The 17513-nt window shown below is 59.4% G+C and overlaps 5 protein-coding genes across 5 annotated transcripts in view; all 5 read left to right on the forward strand.

The window, feature by feature from the left end:
• Positions 1-540: 540 nt before the first annotated feature.
• LMXM_31_3850 (hypothetical protein, unknown function) lies at positions 541-1416 on the forward strand (the record flags this gene model as incomplete). Its single annotated transcript, XM_003878182.1, has 1 exon — positions 541-1416. One exon carries the CDS (start codon positions 541-543, stop codon positions 1414-1416), a length of 876 nt encoding a protein of 291 aa, XP_003878231.1.
• Positions 1417-3189: 1773 nt separating this feature from the next.
• LMXM_31_3860 (conserved hypothetical protein) lies at positions 3190-5940 on the forward strand (the record flags this gene model as incomplete). Its single annotated transcript, XM_003878183.1, has 1 exon — positions 3190-5940. The coding sequence occupies one exon, from the start codon at positions 3190-3192 to the stop codon at positions 5938-5940; it is 2751 nt and encodes a 916-aa protein (XP_003878232.1).
• A 2169-nt stretch (positions 5941-8109) lies between these two features.
• On the forward strand, positions 8110-11262 carry LMXM_31_3870 (putative myosin heavy chain; the record flags this gene model as incomplete). Its single annotated transcript, XM_003878184.1, has 1 exon — positions 8110-11262. One exon carries the CDS (start codon positions 8110-8112, stop codon positions 11260-11262), a length of 3153 nt encoding a protein of 1050 aa, XP_003878233.1.
• Positions 11263-14783: 3521 nt separating this feature from the next.
• Positions 14784-15869, forward strand: LMXM_31_3880 (conserved hypothetical protein; the record flags this gene model as incomplete). Its single annotated transcript, XM_003878185.1, has 1 exon — positions 14784-15869. The coding sequence occupies one exon, from the start codon at positions 14784-14786 to the stop codon at positions 15867-15869; it is 1086 nt and encodes a 361-aa protein (XP_003878234.1).
• Positions 15870-17419: 1550 nt separating this feature from the next.
• LMXM_31_3890 (cysteine peptidase, Clan CA, family C54,putative) overlaps positions 17420-17513 on the forward strand; it is a gene marked incomplete at both ends in the record, with an annotated part of 1167 nt that continues 1073 nt past the window's right edge. Inside the window, one exon of the mRNA XM_003878186.1 lies at positions 17420-17513. This exon is cut by the window's right edge and continues 1073 nt beyond it. Coding sequence (XP_003878235.1) covers positions 17420-17513 — 94 coding nt within the window.

Below are 17513 nucleotides of genomic sequence, written 5' to 3' on the forward strand. Positions count from 1 at the left end.
TTCGGTGTTGCACGACGACGACGACACGTGTGGGTAGCTGGCAGGCGCACACCCAAACGCGCGCAGGCGAACATATTTTTCATCGCTAGTTGATGTTATTCGTTTTGCGCCCCCACCCCACACAGCCCCCTCTTCACCCTGTGTTTTCTCTTCGCTCCTCTGTGGCCTTGTCACTCAACGTGCTCTGATCGACCGGGCGGGGAGTTCAACACGTCGACATCGTTCCGGTTTCGTGTGTCCATCCTTTTCGCTTCGACTACCCGTCCGAGCCAGCGCCACTTTACGGTCTGCTCTGACCTACTCGTTGTGTGCGACGCTCTCTCGCTGCCATACACGCTCTCAGGCGCGAGTGGTTCGGCCACTGAGAGTCGAGTTAGACGCCCGCATGAGGGACTTCATTGCTCTCACATCCTCTTCTCTTCGTGTGTCCTCATCATGAGCAGCCTCTACCGATGCAATGCCTGTGGGCGGCTGACGACGATGTCCCTGTGCCCTCGGTGCGAGGTGAGCACGGAGCGCTACACCCTGCCACTGGAAGAGATGCGCGCCGCGGTCGGCAGCGGTGCTAGCGCTTCTGCTGCAGCGTGTGCGATCCCCAAAGCCGTCTCTTTGACAGTTGCCGACATTGACACCCTGGCAAGGCGGGACGGCGCCGTTTCCAGTGATGCGGTTATTAGCCAACAAGGTACGGTGACGTCGTCGCGCTCGATGGCAGAGCTGGAGGCCGTGGTGCAGGCGCTGCAGCAAGAGAATGCGGAGCTGCGCGAGAGGCTGGAGCGCGATCGACGCCAAATGTTGCGGTCCGCCATGGATGTTCGCGACTTGCATGCAAGCCAAAAGGAGATTAGGCAGAGGGACTTGGACCACATAGAGTGGCTGCACTGCGATAATCAGAGACTCAGGAAAATACTCGAGATGCAAGGCAGCGCTCAAGAGCTTGCAGACGCGGTGCCGCCACAACCACCAGCTGCAGCGCCGGCGACAGCTCTGTGTCCATCATCGGGGGGCCTTCGCTCTTTGGCGGAAATGCCTGCCGAGCTCAAGGCAGTGGAGGAGGACACGCCAGCACTTCAGGCGGAGGTGGTGCGCCAGCGCGCCGCGCAGGCCCTCAAGACGCAGCATCTTGGCGACCTGTGGGGGCATGCGGAGCGCGCTGAGAGTTACGTGCAGGACCTACTCCAGAAGCTGGAACACGTGCAGCGCATCGTGCGTGAGGAGAGCGACAACTGTGCACGCCGGTCCGAACACCTCGAATGCGCTGAGCAGCCGCTGGAGGATATCGTCTCCTTCGTGTCCCTTCGCGACCACTCGAGTGCGACGCAGCTGACCGGGCCCAACTCCACTGCTCAGTCCCCCTTTGCCGCTGTGGGGCGGGGTGAACATATCAAGCGGGCCGCGGCTGTTCACGGAGGCTGAGGCGGCGTTGTCATTGGACTTTTGTACCTGGTAAGGCGAGAACTTTCCTCTTGTACTACTCCAGCTGCCGACAGCGCTCCTCCTCGCTGTCTGTTCAGAAACGACGCCCCACCCCTACCGCTTGTTGATCTCCGACTCCCTTGCTGACGCATCGAAAAAGGCTACTGCCTTGGCGCAGGAGAGAGGAGGGTGGAGAAGGCAGCCATTCAGCACGAGTATTTGATGGGGCGGAAGGTGAGGTGCCTCTTGCTTTGATGTAGGTGCGCGTGTCCTTCTCCCTTCTTCCCTCCCTCCGTCTCTCTCGTTTCATGGCCCACCCCTCCTCCGTTTGCGTTGTGGACTGTTCTTTCGGCTCAAAGAGCCTGGCTGCGTGGGTGGGTGGGTGCGTGCATGTCTTGACTCTGTTGCGTTGTGTATTCTTGTTTTCCTTACGTAGTCGCTGACCTCTGCTTTGCTTACACGACTTATGCCAAGCAGAGTTGATGCGCGTGTGCGCACTGGACGGCCGTTTTTCTTCCCGCTTTTGCTTGGGGGCTCTTTCGTTCTTTTTCGCGAATGTTGCGTGGATACCGACAGACAGCCTGGCGATTTGGGCACATGCGTGCTCGTGATGGCACAACCCTCCTTTTGCCCGCTCATATCTTTGCGCTCTCGTCCGTGGTTTTCTCAGCCATGTACCGTGTAGAGTCTTCTTGGCAGCCGCAAAGGACATTTCCGGTCGTCGTTTTGATGTGTGCGTGTGTGTGTGTCTGTGTCGTGGATTTCACTCCTCGCTCCGGTTTTACCAGCTTCTCTCTCACCGAGGCGTTTGCGTCCGTCACCGCAGGATGGCGGGAGGCGAGGAGAGGCCAAGGTGTCTTGCGGCTCTCGAGCGCCGTTGCACGCACGCGTGGATGCAAGCGCACACATCATGAAGGAAAGCCGAACAGACAACAGAACACGGTCACAGGTGTCCGTGACCGGCTCCCTCCACCACTACCGCGACAGACGAGAACGAAATGTGAACGGCGACGTCTCTGAAAGGACGAGGGGACACCGCCCTTCGAGGAGGGGAGACGCACCGTCGATTGCGCCAGGTGTGCGCGTCGTTCAAGCTGCTGCCCACGCTTAGAGACAATGGTGACTGGCTGAGGGGCGGGCCGAGGGAACGACGAAAGGATGGGCAACAGGACGGCGAGGTAGGCTTGCACGCATGCTTGTGTATGGTTGCCGTCTCTTCCCTGTACTTTCTTTATGGCGGTGTTGGTGTCATGTATGCGGCGCTGGCCCAAGACAGCTACGCCTGTCTCCCCTTTCTCTCGCTCATGTGACCACACGCTCTCTGCTCCCCGGACACGTTGTCATCTTTTTCTTCGCTGCATTTCTTTTTCGGCACACTGTCGTCCCCGTGCGCCGCCGTCGCCACGACCCGATTCAGCACCGCTCTCGCAGAAGTCAAGGAAGAGCGAAAAATAAAATAAAAAGGAGGTCGTGCGCTCTGCGTGGTCATTGCCCTTGCGCAAGGAGTCCCAGTGCCTGCTGGAGCCCCCCTCCTCTTCCCACCATCACCACCCTTTCCCGTCAATTCCTTTTGACGGTGAGCAAGGCCGGCCCATCCACACACTGGGCACCCTCGTAAGCGCATTCGGCCTGTCTCGCTATCCATCGATGACTTCGCACACCGGCTCCAGCCTTTATGAGGGCATTGCGCCTCTCGCCTCTCAAGCAGAGGACTTCATTACACGCTGCTTCTACGGCAAATCGGGCGTCGAGTGGCGTCAGCGTGCCATTTCGATGGGGTTGCAATCACCGCTTTGGCTGTGGACGCATCAGCAGATAACTCGCGACACCGGAGCGCCAAAAGGGATGCGTAAGATAATGCACCTGGTTCAGTGGATGCACCGCCATGGCGTGGAGTCGCGGCACATTGCCATTCTCGTGCCATTCTCGTGGAAGGCAATGTGCCAGCAGGAGTTTGCGCGGCACAGTGCTCAGGCGGAGATGAAGGAATGTCCGATTATTCTAGCCCATCACGAGCTGCCGGCGCTGAACAAGCGAGACCACACCAAGTACCGGTACCGGGCGGTTCTCTACTTGATGGACGCGCTGCCGCGAAATTTAAGCCTTTCGGCGCCGCTTCAGAGAAGTGAGGAGCTCCTGATTTCCGAGGCCATGGGGGCGGCGATAGACGCGTTTGTGCTGTGCGCCGATGCGGGGTGGATGGCGCCTCAGGTGCAGGCAAAGTGGTACAAGCTGTTCGTCGCCAAACTGGAGGACGTCCGGGCGGTTGTCTCTTACGATGCCACTACGACGACGCAGGCGACCATGGAGGCGGCGGCCGCGTACTTCCCCTCCCTTGTGGGTCCCACGATCCCTCTGTGCTGCAGCCGGCACCCGAACCAGCGGCAGCTCGAGTACGGTCTTGCACGCATGGAGCCCTGTTGCAAACGGCTCTGCCTGAGTCTGTACGCGTGTCGTCGCCCCGATCACGTGTGCACGCGTACGTGCCACCCCGAGGAGAGCCACCTGACGTGCTCGTACGCGTGCGGTGCCTCCCTCCCCTGCGGTCACAAGTGTCTGCTGGAGTGCGGTGCTCCGTGCAACTGCTTCGAGGTAGTCGAGATGCAGTTGGCATGCTCGCACGAGAAGCTTCTGGGGATGAACAAGGAAACGCTCGAGCCCATTTACGCGGTGGTGCGCCACGTGTACAAGGGTGTCTGCGGCGATGCAGCGCTACCGTGTGCCGTGTCGTACGAGACGGAGTGCGCGCGGTGCCTCGGTCTCTTCACGGTGTCGTGCTTTGAGGCACAGGAGCAAGGCCATTCGCTGGCCCACAGGGCACTGATCTGTGCAGCGTGCAAGCGCCGTGAGCGCGAACTGCGGGCGAAGCTTCTTGGCGAGCTTCTCACTGATGTCGAGTCTCAGAAGAAGAAGGTCAAGGCGGAGCTGCAGCGGTCGCTGCACCACCAGCGCAAGGCGGCGGCGCAGGGCCTTTTTCGACCCGGCACCCGGGTGGAGATCGTCGACGCGACCAAGTGCGTGCCGCCGCTCTTCGCAGAGGATGACTTTCCGGGCATCGAGTTTGTGGACATGGAGGTGCCGACGTTTTTCCAGGAGATGGAGGGGGCGTACGGCACGTTCGTGAGCAACCACGTGGATGTCATGGACCGCAGCGAGGTGCGCAACCTTGTTCGGCTGCCCAGTGGCAAGCATGTGCTGGTGGCGGATGGCGGGCTGCGCATGATTCAGGCCCTGACAAGCAACATCACGCAAGCTATGCCGCTCATGCTGACGTGCAAGAGCAGAGACGACGGCGCCGCGGATGGGGCCGCACTGGACAGCGCCGAGTTCGCGGCCGCCAAGATGATGCTGCAAGGCGTGTATTACCTGGCTCAGCCTGTTGCATGCGACGAGGTGGCAGGGGAGGAGGTGCTCACAGACAAGGTCGTGCGCGTCGTGGATCTCGATCCGCTGTCTGCCAGGAACGTTGTGGTGGAGTGCGAGCTTTATCGCGTCTCCGAGCGCACGCACGACGACATCGGCGATGAGCATAGCGACTCCGCTCATGTTGGCAGCGCGACGGCAGGTTCATTGAACGGGACCCCAAAGCGGCGCCGTCTCGAACAGGGCGCAGTGAGCATCGCCCGGTGCGAATGCACAGAGCAGATTGTGCGCCTCTCCGTTCCCATTACGACTCTGGAGCCGATGCCTGGTATGGTGGAGGGCAAGTACGTGTTCGTCAGCGCCCCGGAGAGGCAAGTGCGCAACCCGCACGACATGGTCAAAATCGAGGCGATGCTGCGCCATCTCACTGACCTATCCTTGCCGACTGATGCGCACGTGACGGCCGCGCCCATTGACCCTGACACTCCGTACTCTCTGGTAAAGGTGGTGAACCCTCCCGTGAACTGCGAGGCGGCGCGCGGTCCTTGTGCGGTGCTCAAGTGCAGCGATGTGCGTGTGGTAGTTCGTGCCAGCCCTGACAAGTTCCAGCACCGACGTGGCGGTGGCGCCTGCCCCAATGGAGGCCGCGGGGCACCCCAGCGAGGGTTGCACGCTCCGCCGGCGGCCGCCGCATCCGCGCTACTCGTGGTGGTCCCTTATGTGTACACAGTCGGCGATGAGCTCACGGAGGCGGAAGGGGCGCTGGACGCGGCTGCGCAGAAAGTGTTTGAGCAGCGCCTCCAGGCAGAGTTGACCACGTTAAGCGAGGAGCTTGCCTTGCGCCATGAGGAGGAGGCCTTCCACGCGCAGCAGCAGATGCCCGAGGTAACCCCGGAGATGATGGCTGCCGATCTACACGCGTACAGCATTCCGATGCCGCTGCCAACCGCCGCCGACGTGGCAGCGGCCCGGCAGAAGTCGATGGAGCTGCCGGTGGGAACACCCATCGCTAGTCGCCTCGCACACACCAAGGACAAGCTCCTCTGCAAACAAGAGGCGCTGCAACTGCCGCAGTGGATGGCGGCAATGACGGAGAGAGCTCACAAGGACAAAGAGTCGGACGCGCAGCACGTCAAGTACATTCGCTCGTTGCGTCGATAAGAACTCTCCCAGGGTGCGCATGTGTGTACGTGCCTCTGGGCCTGAATGGGGGTGGGGGCGAGCAGGAGGCGATGGTGGAAGGCGGACCTTCCTGCCTTGCTCTCTTTTGCCCCCCCCCCCCGCTGGTTTTCTGCTATGCTGCGCGCGTCTGTCCGTCTCTTCATCCGTCCGTGTGTCCGTGTGTCCGTGTGTGGCTGTGCTTGAGTGGACCGCTGTCGGAGTGTGCCATCGCGAAGGAGGGATGGGTGGCAAACCTTTGTAGAGTCCGAAGGGACTGCGCACGCACCGAGACACACGCGCACGGATGTGCACGACGCGCCATCGTCTCTTTTCAGTTTTTCGTGCACACCCAAAACAAGGAAAAAAAGATGAAAGCATGGCGCGGGCACGCATGGGAAGCAGGGGCGGCACCACTCTCACCATTGCCAAACGGTGCGCGGTGCAATGCATGTGGGTCCGTGTTGTCTGCTCTGCCACCCCCTCATCCTCTCTACGCCTGTATCCTTGCGCAGTCGAGTGAATGCTGGACCTGAGAGCAGGGGTGTGAGGGGGTACAGGCATGAGCAGCGGCAGCACCTCATCTCGAGAGAGAGAGGGACAGCGTCGCTGAAGAGAGCAACCAACTTTCCCGAGCGTAGACATCGCCGCTCGCGCGAATGCGCGACTCTACACATGCACAAGCGTACACAAAACGCTTCGGCACACGCTCCCTTTCCCGCTCTCACTCACCTCTCTCTGCCTCCTTGTTTGCAAGGCTGTGGATCGTTGTTGTGCATGGTGCTTGTTGTCCGTGTTTCTGGTGCTGCGCTGAGGGTTGCCTGACTCCACGGATTTGGGGGCCGCCGATGGTTGCACAAGGTGCGCCTCCCCCCTTCCACCAAATCCCAGGTTCAACAGACGCATTGCTGTACATCCACGCGTGTGTATGGCGGCCATACGCACATTTGTGCCGCCCAGACGCATGTGCGCCCGTACGGGCCACCGCGTCGCGAATCACAGGACCCTGTCCCCGTATCATGTGATGTCATAGATGTACAACCCACGCGACGCTCGTGCTGAGCGGCCCCCCTCCCCCCTCCCCCAAGGAAAAAAAATCACGCATTCTCCAGTGCGATCCGTTGCGGCCCATGATTGTATATAAATGGGCTTGTCTGTGTCTGTGTCTCTGATCCTGCCGTGCCGTTGTGCCCGTGACGCGTCTAATGGGCCCCGCGAAAAGACGAGAGAAGACTGCGCTGCCTTTCTTCGTCTCCTTCGCTTGTGTGTCCTCCTCGGTCAAGCGCCTTGACTATAACACATCAAAGAGTCGTTGCCGCACAGCGTCCACACGCGGCTGTTATTTTCGCTGGCTAAGGCCTTCTCCTTCAACCTTATTCGAGTTTTTCGACAGAGGATGTGTGTGTGTGTCCTCAAAATGGACAACATACTGTTTCGGCGGTGCAAGCCATGATGGCGGCTTGTGGAACACATCTTTTCGCATACCGCATTGCGCACGAAGCGGCTCTCATTCGGTACCGCCTGCGGCTTTTGCGAGGAGTGTCGACATGGTGTTTGACAGTGTGTGCGGCTGCACATGCACAGCTTTTTCAACCGTGTACGCCGCCGTTTTGCGTTGTTGCCGTTGCTTTGTCTTTTTTTGGGGAGGGTAGGAGGGGCGGGAGATTCACCGCTCTCCGACCTCAACGCGTATGATGCGCTTCGCGGATGCTCGCAAGCTCAGCACCTGTGATGCGCTACACCCTCTCTTCTTGTCTATGTCTGCCTTCTCTCTCCGCCCAGTTTCAGTGCCTCACGTGCCCGCCTTGCCACAGTGTGTGCGTGATCACTCACCACTGCTCTCCTTCGCCACTGCACGACCCAGCCACACACCGTCTTGGCTTACTTTCCTTCGCTTTGTTTCTCGGTGTCCTTTCCCAGGTTTCATTGTTTGCCGCCGGCACTTCAGCCGTCTCGCGCACCTAGTCGTGTGTGCGCCATTTCGTTTGGCATTCACGGATCGCCTCTCTGCGTCCCCCTCTCACCCCCTGGTGAGCACCTCTGCGTCCATTCCCCCCTCCTCCCCCTCCCCCTCCCCAGACAACGTCACGGCCAGCGGGGGCGAAGTCACAGACAAAATCAGACCGAGGCTTCCAGGAATCACAAGCAAAGCAGGCGCATACAACAGGAGCTATGGCGGAGCGTGTGTCTGTGAATCAGGGGGTGTACTACTTCGACACCAAGAGCGGGTGGCTGCGTGGCACCGTAAAGGAGGTCGATGGCGCCAAGGTGACGGTAGAGGACAATGCTTCCCAGAATGCCGTGAAGGTGATCGCCGATAATGTTCATGGCTACATCTCGGAAAGCTACGATGCCGAGGACGCAGAGCTCTTCCACGTGAGCGATCTGCACGTGGCTACTCTCTTGCACTGCGTCAAGGACCGTTTTGAGAAGTTGCACAAGCAGTACTCGCTCATGGGGGAGATGGTGCTCTCCGTCAACCCATTTCGCCTCATGCCCTTCAACAGCGAAGAGGAGCGCAAAAAGTATCTGGCCCTACCGGACCCCCGCATGCTGCCGCCGCACATCTGGCAGGTGGCGCACAAGGCCTTCAATACGGTCTTCGTTCATGGGCAGGGCAACCAGTCCATCGTCATCTCCGGCGAGTCCGGTTCCGGAAAAACCGAGAACGCCAAGATGCTCATCGCGTACCTGGGCCAACTGAGCTACATGCACAGCAAGAACACCTCGCAGCGCAGCATCGCAGACAAGATCGACGAGAACCTGACGTGGAGCAACCCCATCATGGAGTCGTTCGGCAATGCCCGCACCGTGCGCAACGACAACTCTTCGCGCTTCGGCAAGTACATCAAGCTCTACTTTGATCCTGTATCCGGCGTCATGGTGGGGGGCCAGACCGTCACTTACTTGCTGGAGAGGAGCCGCATCATCATGCAGTCTCCTGGTGAACGCAACTACCACATCTTCTACGAGATGTTGGCGGGCCTGTCGCCGACAGAGAAGCAGGAGCTTGGCGGGCTCAAGACTGCCCAGGACTACAAGTGCCTGAACGGCGGCAACACCTTCATCCGCCGCGGTGTGGATGGCAAGCCGCTCGACGACGCGCACGAGTTTCAGATGGTGCGCCGCGCGCTCTCCATGATCGGTGTGCCGCTGGAGACGCAGGGCTGCATATTGCGCGTGCTGGCGGCCATCCTGCACCTGATGGAGGTCGAGTTCGAGTCCGACAACAACGACAAGGCGCAGATCGCGAACGAGACACCGCTCGCGACGGGGTGCGCGCTGCTCTGCCTGGACGAGGCCAAGGTGCGCGAGTGCTTCCTTGTGAGGAGCAAGACGTCGCTTGTCACGATTCTGGCCTCCAAGACGGAGGCGGAGGGCCTGCGTAACGCCTTCTGCAAAGGACTGTACGTTGGCATGTTCGACCGACTGGTCGAGTTTGTGAACGCCGCCATTCAGCCCCAGGTGGACTGCAGCGACTGCAAGTACGTCGGCCTGCTCGATATTTTTGGCTTCGAAAACTTCACGATCAACAGCTTCGAGCAGGTCTGCATCAATTACGCGAACGAGTCGCTGCAAAACCACTACAACAAGTACACGTTCATCAACGACGAAGAGGAGTGCCGGCGCGAGGGCATCCAGACCCCAAATATCGAGTTCCCAGACAACTCCGAGTGCGTCAACATGTTCGATGCGAAGCGCGTCGGCATCTTCTCGATGCTGGATGAGGAGTGCAACTTCAAGGGCGGCAACACAGACCGCTTCACCACGAACCTTTGGGAAGAGTGGGCCAGCAAGAACCAGTACTTTGTGAAGCCGAAGAGCACGATCCCGAACCAGTTCGGCGTGAACCACTATGCCGCCTTCGTCAACTACAACACGGCGGAGTGGTTGGAGAAGAATACGGACGCGCTAAAGGAGGATATGTACGAGTGTGTGAGTGAGTCCACCGACGAGTTCATTCGGACCCTTCTCTCGACGGAGAAGAGTGAGGCACGCCGGAAGCAGACCGTTGCCATCCGCTTCCAGCGCCAGCTCACGGACCTGCGCTCCGAGCTGGAGTCCACCGAGACGCAGTTCATTCGCTGCATCAAGCCAAACATGGAGGCAAGCCCCTCGTTTCTCGAAAACCTTCTCGTCGGCTCGCAGCTTGAGTCCGCTGGTGTGCTGCAGACCATCTCCCTCAAGCGTCAGGGCTACCCAGTGCGCCGCCCACTGGAGCCGTTTTGCAGGTACTTCTACCTTGTCATGTCCCGCACCACCGCCTCCTTGTTCAAGCAAGGGCGCTACGGCGACGCGTCCCAGGACTTTCTGCAGCGGCACCAGCGTCTTTACAACTGGGCGCAGCCCAACTACGCCGTAGGCCAGACGAAGGTGTTCCTCCGGGCCGAGGTTTGGTCGGCGCTGGAGCGGCTGGTGCTTCGTCGACGCGCGCAGCTGCTGCACCGCTGCAAGCCCTACCTGTGCCGCTGGATCGAAGAGCTCCGCGAGCGCAGGCGCATCGAGCAGCAGAAGCGGCTGGAGGCAGCGCGCAAGCTGCGCGAGGTGCGGGAGGCCAAGGCCGCCGGCGCCGCCAATGGTGTCCCGGCGGAGACGCTGCAGTGGGTCGAGGAGGCGTCCAACGTGTTCCCAGAGTTCGACATGGATATGCTAATGGACGTTGCCGTGGAGGCGGACACGCGCGAGGAGGCTCTCAGCGCCATCCTTGCCATCCAGGCTGACCGCCTTGACAAGCAGACAGCTTCTGGATTCATGGACGTGATGACGGCTGCGAACGTGCGCCGTGGCGCCATCAACAACTTTATCTCGGCTGACATCAAGACGGTGTCGGCGCTGTCGAAGCTGCAGCCGGAGGATATGAAGAGCCTCGGTGCCAGTGAGATGGAGGTGGTGGCGATCACGAAGAAGCTGACGGAGCAGCAGGGGCAGCGCGTCAAGTACCAGCGCCTCGCCGAAGCCATCGGCACGGACGGAGAATATGCCGCCACTGACGCCGTTCAGCGCGCCGAGATGGCTCGCCACCAGGAAGACTTCGACACCAAAGTGCAGGCCCTTGCCAGCATGGGGTTTGATGAGTCTATCAGCCGTCTCGTGTTAGCGCACTACAACGGCGACGTGCAGCGCACGGCGGCGCGCCTACTTTATGGCGTGGACAGCCGTAAGATGAAGAACAACGCGCGTAAGCACAAAGACTTTAACACGACAGACGCCAACGTGCAGCAGCTCATTGCTCTCGGTGCCACGAAGCAGAATGCAAAGATGGCACTACGTCGCAACAGTGGAGACGCGAACGCTGCCGCTAAGATGCTGTTCAAGGTGAGCTAGAGCAAAGGGAGGCGGGTGCGGTTGCCGCAGGCGGTGAAAGCGAGAGCGAGACGGTGCGGGGAGATGGATAGAGGGGGAGCGTCGTTTTCCCTCACCTAGAGTCCTTAGCGCTATGCCGAGCTGCTTGTGCTTCTGTCAATGGCGACAGATAGACGGCACGAGTGCACTCAGAAGCTGGCAACCAGTGCCAGGCGTGCTGGCGGAGAGCTCTGCACGCGCATGGTGCCGCGCCGTGACCTTTTTCTTTGAGTTCTGCGTGCCATCGCGGCGACCACCACTACCGGCCTCTCCTCCAACATCGACTCTCTGGTGCCTCTTATTCTCCCTCGGTTGCCTGTATGTGTCTGTTGCCCTTTCCCAGGCTGTGGTGTGCGCATTTTTGTTTTCGTGCTGGCGTACCGTGGCTGTTGTCGGTTTGTCTCTCTCTTTTTCTGACGGCGCATAGGAAGGTCGGTGAGCCCAGCTGCGCGATGTCTTTCATTGGCGCAGCGGCGTCAGATGTAGGACAAGTGTTTGAAAGTTGTCTTTCTGGAAACACGCAACGCACAGACAAGCGAGCAACTACCATGTACAGTGACCGAGCCTTCCTGTGACTGATGTACACACGAATGCGCAATGCCTCTCCGTGCGTGCGCGCGTGCATGTACTCTTCCTCGTATGCATACCCACCCTTTGTCTTTCATGTTGTGTGCTCGTAGAGTTGCCCGATTTCTCTTTCATTTCCGATTCACATAAAAAAGGATGGAGGTGTCCGTTGTTCTCCTTTTTATATGCCGCCCGTGCCTCACTTCCCCCATCCATACCGTTGCGCAACGGGTATGGTGTTCCCCGCATGCACATGCCTCACTCTCCTTCGCCGTCGCTGTCCACGTCCTCGCTTCTTCAGCCATTACCTTCCCATTCTTCGTTGCATCTCAGGCAGCTCTGCCGTGCACGCATCCAAAATAGTTGTTTTTGTTTTCTTGGTGGCTGCGTGTCTGTGCTTCCACCACTTCTCGTGATTCGCAGTTTCAATCCAGCGTGAGACTGCCATGTACAGTTGTTCCCCATCTCCACCTACGGCGTAGCGGACCCTTCTCTCACCTTCATGTCTTCCCGCCTTTCTCAGTCTATTTTCTCAGCTTCTTGCTCCGCGCTGTGTTCTGCCATTTTCATTCTCCGTTCCGCCGCCGCCGCTTTGCTTGTTTGTTTGTTTGTGTGTAGCTCCTTGGTCACGCGTTCGCCTGCATAGGGGTGTGCGTGGCCCCTCCCTTGTCTTCCCTTTTTTGCCGCTCTCTGAGCTTGTCTGCCCCCCTCCCCCCTCCCACACCCCCATACACACACCGCTTGGCAGACATTGCTTCGTGTCCTCCCTGGATGTTGCCTGCACCGCGCCTCTGTCCGCGTTCCCCCCCGCCTTCTCTCATCGTCTGCCAGACTTGTTCCACTCTCGCCCTCCCCCGTGCGTAGTCCCCGGGCCTCTTCGTCTCTCTCTCTGTGCATGCATGCGCCCTGTAGGTCAGCGTCATGTGCCTGTGTCGGTCTCGTGGAGTCTGGAGAAGGCGCCATGTGCCATTGATTTGACAACGTTTGTATACCTGTGAGCTTTTCCTTTGTCGGGGACTGAGCACCGGTGCGAACAGTGACAGGTAACCAAGGAGAAGTGTTCAGACACGCGAAGGGCGCGTCTTTCTTGTGCATAGCTGTTACTAGGCGGAGGCCCCGTGCGTGAATGTGGGTTGGAATGCGCATGTGCTAGCGTGTGTGGGTGTGCCTGTGCGAGATCAGCGTCACCGTCGAGAGGTTGATTAAGGGCGCTTGGCGAAGGCATCTCCCACGCACTCGGGTCCGGGCTTCACTTGAGTGATGTAGAGACTCGCATCATGCTTTGTTTTTTTTTTTCGCCCACTGCCTTCTACAGTCCACCTCTGCACACACACACACAGACGCCTCCACGTCCCTGTATACGCGTGTGCACGGGCGCCTAGACCATCGTTCTATCATCGTTGTTTTGTTTTCGCCTCTCCCGTATTCCTTTCCCGTTGTATGTTCTTGTTTGTCGTGAAGGCAGGAGCAGCGTCTTCACAGACACGCAGGCGCAACCTCCATCTCTTTCGTCGCTGTGTGTGATCATTCGTCGTGTCCCTTGGGTATGTTTGCAGCCGCTGGCACCACCATCACCTTATTTTTGTTCCCGTTGAGGCCTGACAAGGGCCGCCATGAGCGTCTGTCTTTTCATCTTCGCTGCCTGCCTGTCTTCACTGTGTCTGCTCGGTTCCCACACCGTCGACATCCCTTCCAGGTTGGCCCGCCTTTCCTCGGCGGCTTCTCTTTCAGTTTAGTCGGTGTCTCTGCAGGCGTCGATGCATGACGGCGCGCGTGTGCGCTTTTCCTTCTCTTTGTCGTCTGTGCCCACTTCTTCGCGGTCTTTCTTGTTTTGCCTCATGCGTGTCTCATCTGTGCACAGACACACAAATACATGTACATGTATATATGTGTATATGTATGTGTGTGTGCGTGCGTGCTTGAATGCCCGTCTGTCTCCACTGTTCTTTATCGGAGCTTGTCTTTGTGTTCGTGTGCTTCGGTACAATGACGCGTCGTCGCGTTCGCAGACGGCGACGCTGGCGATGCAGCGGACCCCCTCAAAGCCCTGAACCTCCCCTCTTCCTCCCTCGCCTCCGCTCCCCCCCCCACCAAAGAAGGAGACATAAAGGAGTATGGCTCTCAACGAGCTGGCGCACCCATCCACAGCGTTCGCGCGAAGAGTACGGTGCGCCTGTGCCTCGGTGCTGCGCGGCGTGTGTGTCTACTTCTATGCACAATGGTGTCTGTGGGTCTTCGTGCGTGTCGGTGTGGGCGCCAAGGAGAATGAGACGTATTTACGAGGTGTGCAGCAAGGCAACAGCAACAGGGGGGCGAAGGAGTAGAGGACAGCGCACATGTGCACACATGCGAGAGTGTAAGGCTGGCCTACCGTGCAGTGTCACCGCACCACTCAAAGGCAGTGCAAGGGATAGGGGGGGGGGGCAGTCTCGCATGGCACGAGCGTCAACTGGCGGCTGATCCCCACGCGACCGCCTGCGTGACTTCAATAGAGTTCACCACTCCTGCGTGACTGTGCACCACGCGCATTACTCAGTCATCTGAGCAGTGGCATCTGTCGCGCAGGACATGCTGAGGCGCCGGTGTATACGCGGGCGGTGCTCCCGTGTCGCACTTTTACCCGCGCAAGCGCTTCCAGCGACATGGGTCTCTCTTACACGCCGCCGCTTTCACATTATCAGCGAGCTCTCCGTTGTTCATGGCGCAGCCTTTCAAGTCGTCTTCTCGCTCCCTTTCTTTCTTCTTTTGCCGCGTGGCAACCTCTGCGGTGTGCCGTCACTATGGCTTTGCTGATGCTGTGGGTAAGCGTCATCGTCACGGTGCTTCGCGTGCACACCACAGACGCGCCCTGTCCGCGAAACATTTGCCTAAGATTCGCTCATAGCAGAAGGGTCACGACGCTGCCGCTCTCTGGGGCGTCTCTCTGTTTGACTGTCATGGAGCTCCTCGGGCGGGAGTCTGAAGGGGTGGCCTCCATCGCGTGTAGTTCGGCGTCCACCACATCCTTTGCCACCCTTTCAAGCCACGGCACGCTGACACTCTGGGACGTGCGCATTCCAGGCAGGAATTACATGAAATTTCGAAATCCAAATAGCGCCGCCGGCATGGAGGCTTCTGAGCTGCGCTACCTGCACGACCGACACGCGGCTGTCGCACTGTGCGGCAAGACTGTCCAACTCTTTGACACGCGCAAGTGCATCTCGTGTGTGTCTGAGTTTACTAGCGACAACGAGTGCGTCGCCTTCTTGAGAGACGAGCCACCGATGGACTCTACTACGACGCTGATTGTGGACGAGGAGGGCGGCATGTTTGCATACAACATTGCGGACGGCACCCGGCCTCCCTACATCGAGGCGTACGTCTTTGGTCAGCAGGAGCGCTCTCCCTTGCCAGAATACAGCCGATTCGGACGTCTAACAAACTACTGTAGCGGGTTGCACTGCGTTGATCTTGCCCCTGGCGAAGGCGTCACCGGTACACGACTGCTCTTTGCTGTTGGAATGGACGGCGCAGGCGCCCTCTACAGCGGGGCCGACGACGCGGATTCTACACGAGTTGCGTTCTCAATTGCGCATGAGCCACCGAGCCCTGGCAATGCCCAAATGGTGAACCCGCCGCTCGTCAACTGCACCGCCATCTGTGGTGCGCAAGTGGCCGTGGGGAGGGCAGACGGCATGTACTCTGTCTACGAGATTGAGCGGAGCGGGCTCGACGAGGCAATGGCGTCTCCCGGCCACGCCATCAACGGGCTGTGCTACGTGGACTGGGTGTCGCCGGAGGTGCTGCTGACAGCATCGCTTTGCGGGGAGGTCACAGGATGGGCTGTCGGCGCATTCATGGCGGGCAGTAGCGCGGGGGCGGAAGAGGAGGCGGAGGGGCCGGAGGTGGTGGCAGCTCTTGCGCATCGAGAGGTACCCGGCTGCCAGCCAGCGACGGTTAACTGTGCTGACCGGCTTGCTGGCATGCACTACATCTTTGGTGATCACCTAGGTGGCGTGACGTTGGCTCAGCTGGATCTCTGAGCAGATTCGGTACCCTCTGTGGCGCATCTTTGTTTCTGTTGCGAGAACTAGTGGGGGGAGGAGGGGGGGGGGCTGCGTGTCTGGCGCATCTAGGCAGGTTGGGGCATGGTGTCTGCAGAGATACCGCCAGGGTTCGCCGGGGAGACAAGCTGCGCGTCATTGGCGCGTTTTTGTCTTCGTGTCGCTACGCAGTGCACTTCTGAACGCTTCTCCTTCGCTGCCTTTCCTGGGTCCCACGTGCCGATCTCCCTCAGTGGATCGCTGTGCCGCAGATACGCGTGCGCGGTTTTCTTTTATCCACTCACCTTTCCCGATGACAGGCGGGTGAGCGCGTTCCTCCGTGCGTGGCATCTCAGGGCCCAGTACATCTCCGCACCGTGCGGCAGGAAGACCAGCAGCCCCGCTAACGCTTGTCAAATGCCAGCCCACCTTTGGTGGTGAAAAGGGCCAAGCGCCTACGACACAAGGGAGGCCAGAGCGACGCATCGCTGCGGATGTCCGCGGCCAGGTCCTGGATGGGACGACGTCGAAGCGACCTGCGTCAGCGAGCGTGTCTGCGCCATCCCTGTGAATGGGCAGAGCGTCAGCGTGACTCAAGCGTACATCTCATCCCCTTGGTCCATACTGTCCACTGGTGTGGGGACTGGCGGAGTGGGCGTGGGTGGGTGGCGTTTGAGGCGTGTGGCGTGCTTCGCTGCCTGCATCGGCGCATGGCTGCAACGCGTGTGTCTACAGCTGCTCCGCAGCACGCGATGTGGGGCCTGTGGCAGGCCGGGTAGAGTGTCACGTGAACTCGTGTTATATGGCGGAGTGCTTGCATTAAGGATAAATTCTTGTCACCGCGCTGCTGCGGCATTGGCGGCCTCCAGTGTTGATGTCGGCGGTATTTGCGAGTGCGCGTGCTTCTCCCCATCTGCCCTGCTCTGGAACCGTACTGTCCTTCTCTCTTTTTGTGTTCATCTTTGTGACTTCTGGCAATGCGCCCCACCGCGAACTGGCGAACCGTCCGTCTTTGTATTTCGCCCGAAAAGGGTGATGGCCTCACCGCTCGCCGAGCGTTTGCTTCGTGCGCGTGCATACGCGGATACCGCGCTCACATATCCGGCGAATGTGCTGATCGTCTGCGCTGTCCTTTTCCTTTCGTCATTTTTGTCTCTTCCCGACACTGCTGAAATGCTGACCTCTGACACGCCTGCGCTCATCCGTCTACACTTGCACATACACACCCACACACTCCTTCCGTGCAGCCTTCTCATACCCTCCAATCTCCTCACCCCACCCCACCTACTGCCATCTGGGATGCTGCACTGCAGGAAATTGCGGTAAAGTTAGCCTCTCTTTTTTTTGGTGTTGACAGCGTCCCTGTGAGGGTTTATCACGACAAGCCGTCTACTAGCCCCACCTCCATCCACAACACCGTCTGCACCCCAGAGATCTGTGCATGTGTATCTCTCTCTCCTCGTTGCATATTTTATACCAGGAAGCTCAGCCACGACGCTCCTGCCCCCCTCCTCCTCCTCCGTCGAGTGCAGATGCACGCTGGCATACAAATGAGCCCAAACGACAAAATGGCAGAGAACGCGCCTTGCTTCGACTCAGGCAGCTTTTTCAAGTGGTGGCTCAACCCCAGCAAGATCTTCCGCA

This window comes from Leishmania mexicana, chromosome 31, assembly GCF_000234665.1.
Source record: "Leishmania mexicana MHOM/GT/2001/U1103 complete genome, chromosome 31".
Taxonomy (NCBI): domain Eukaryota; phylum Euglenozoa; class Kinetoplastea; order Trypanosomatida; family Trypanosomatidae; genus Leishmania; species Leishmania mexicana.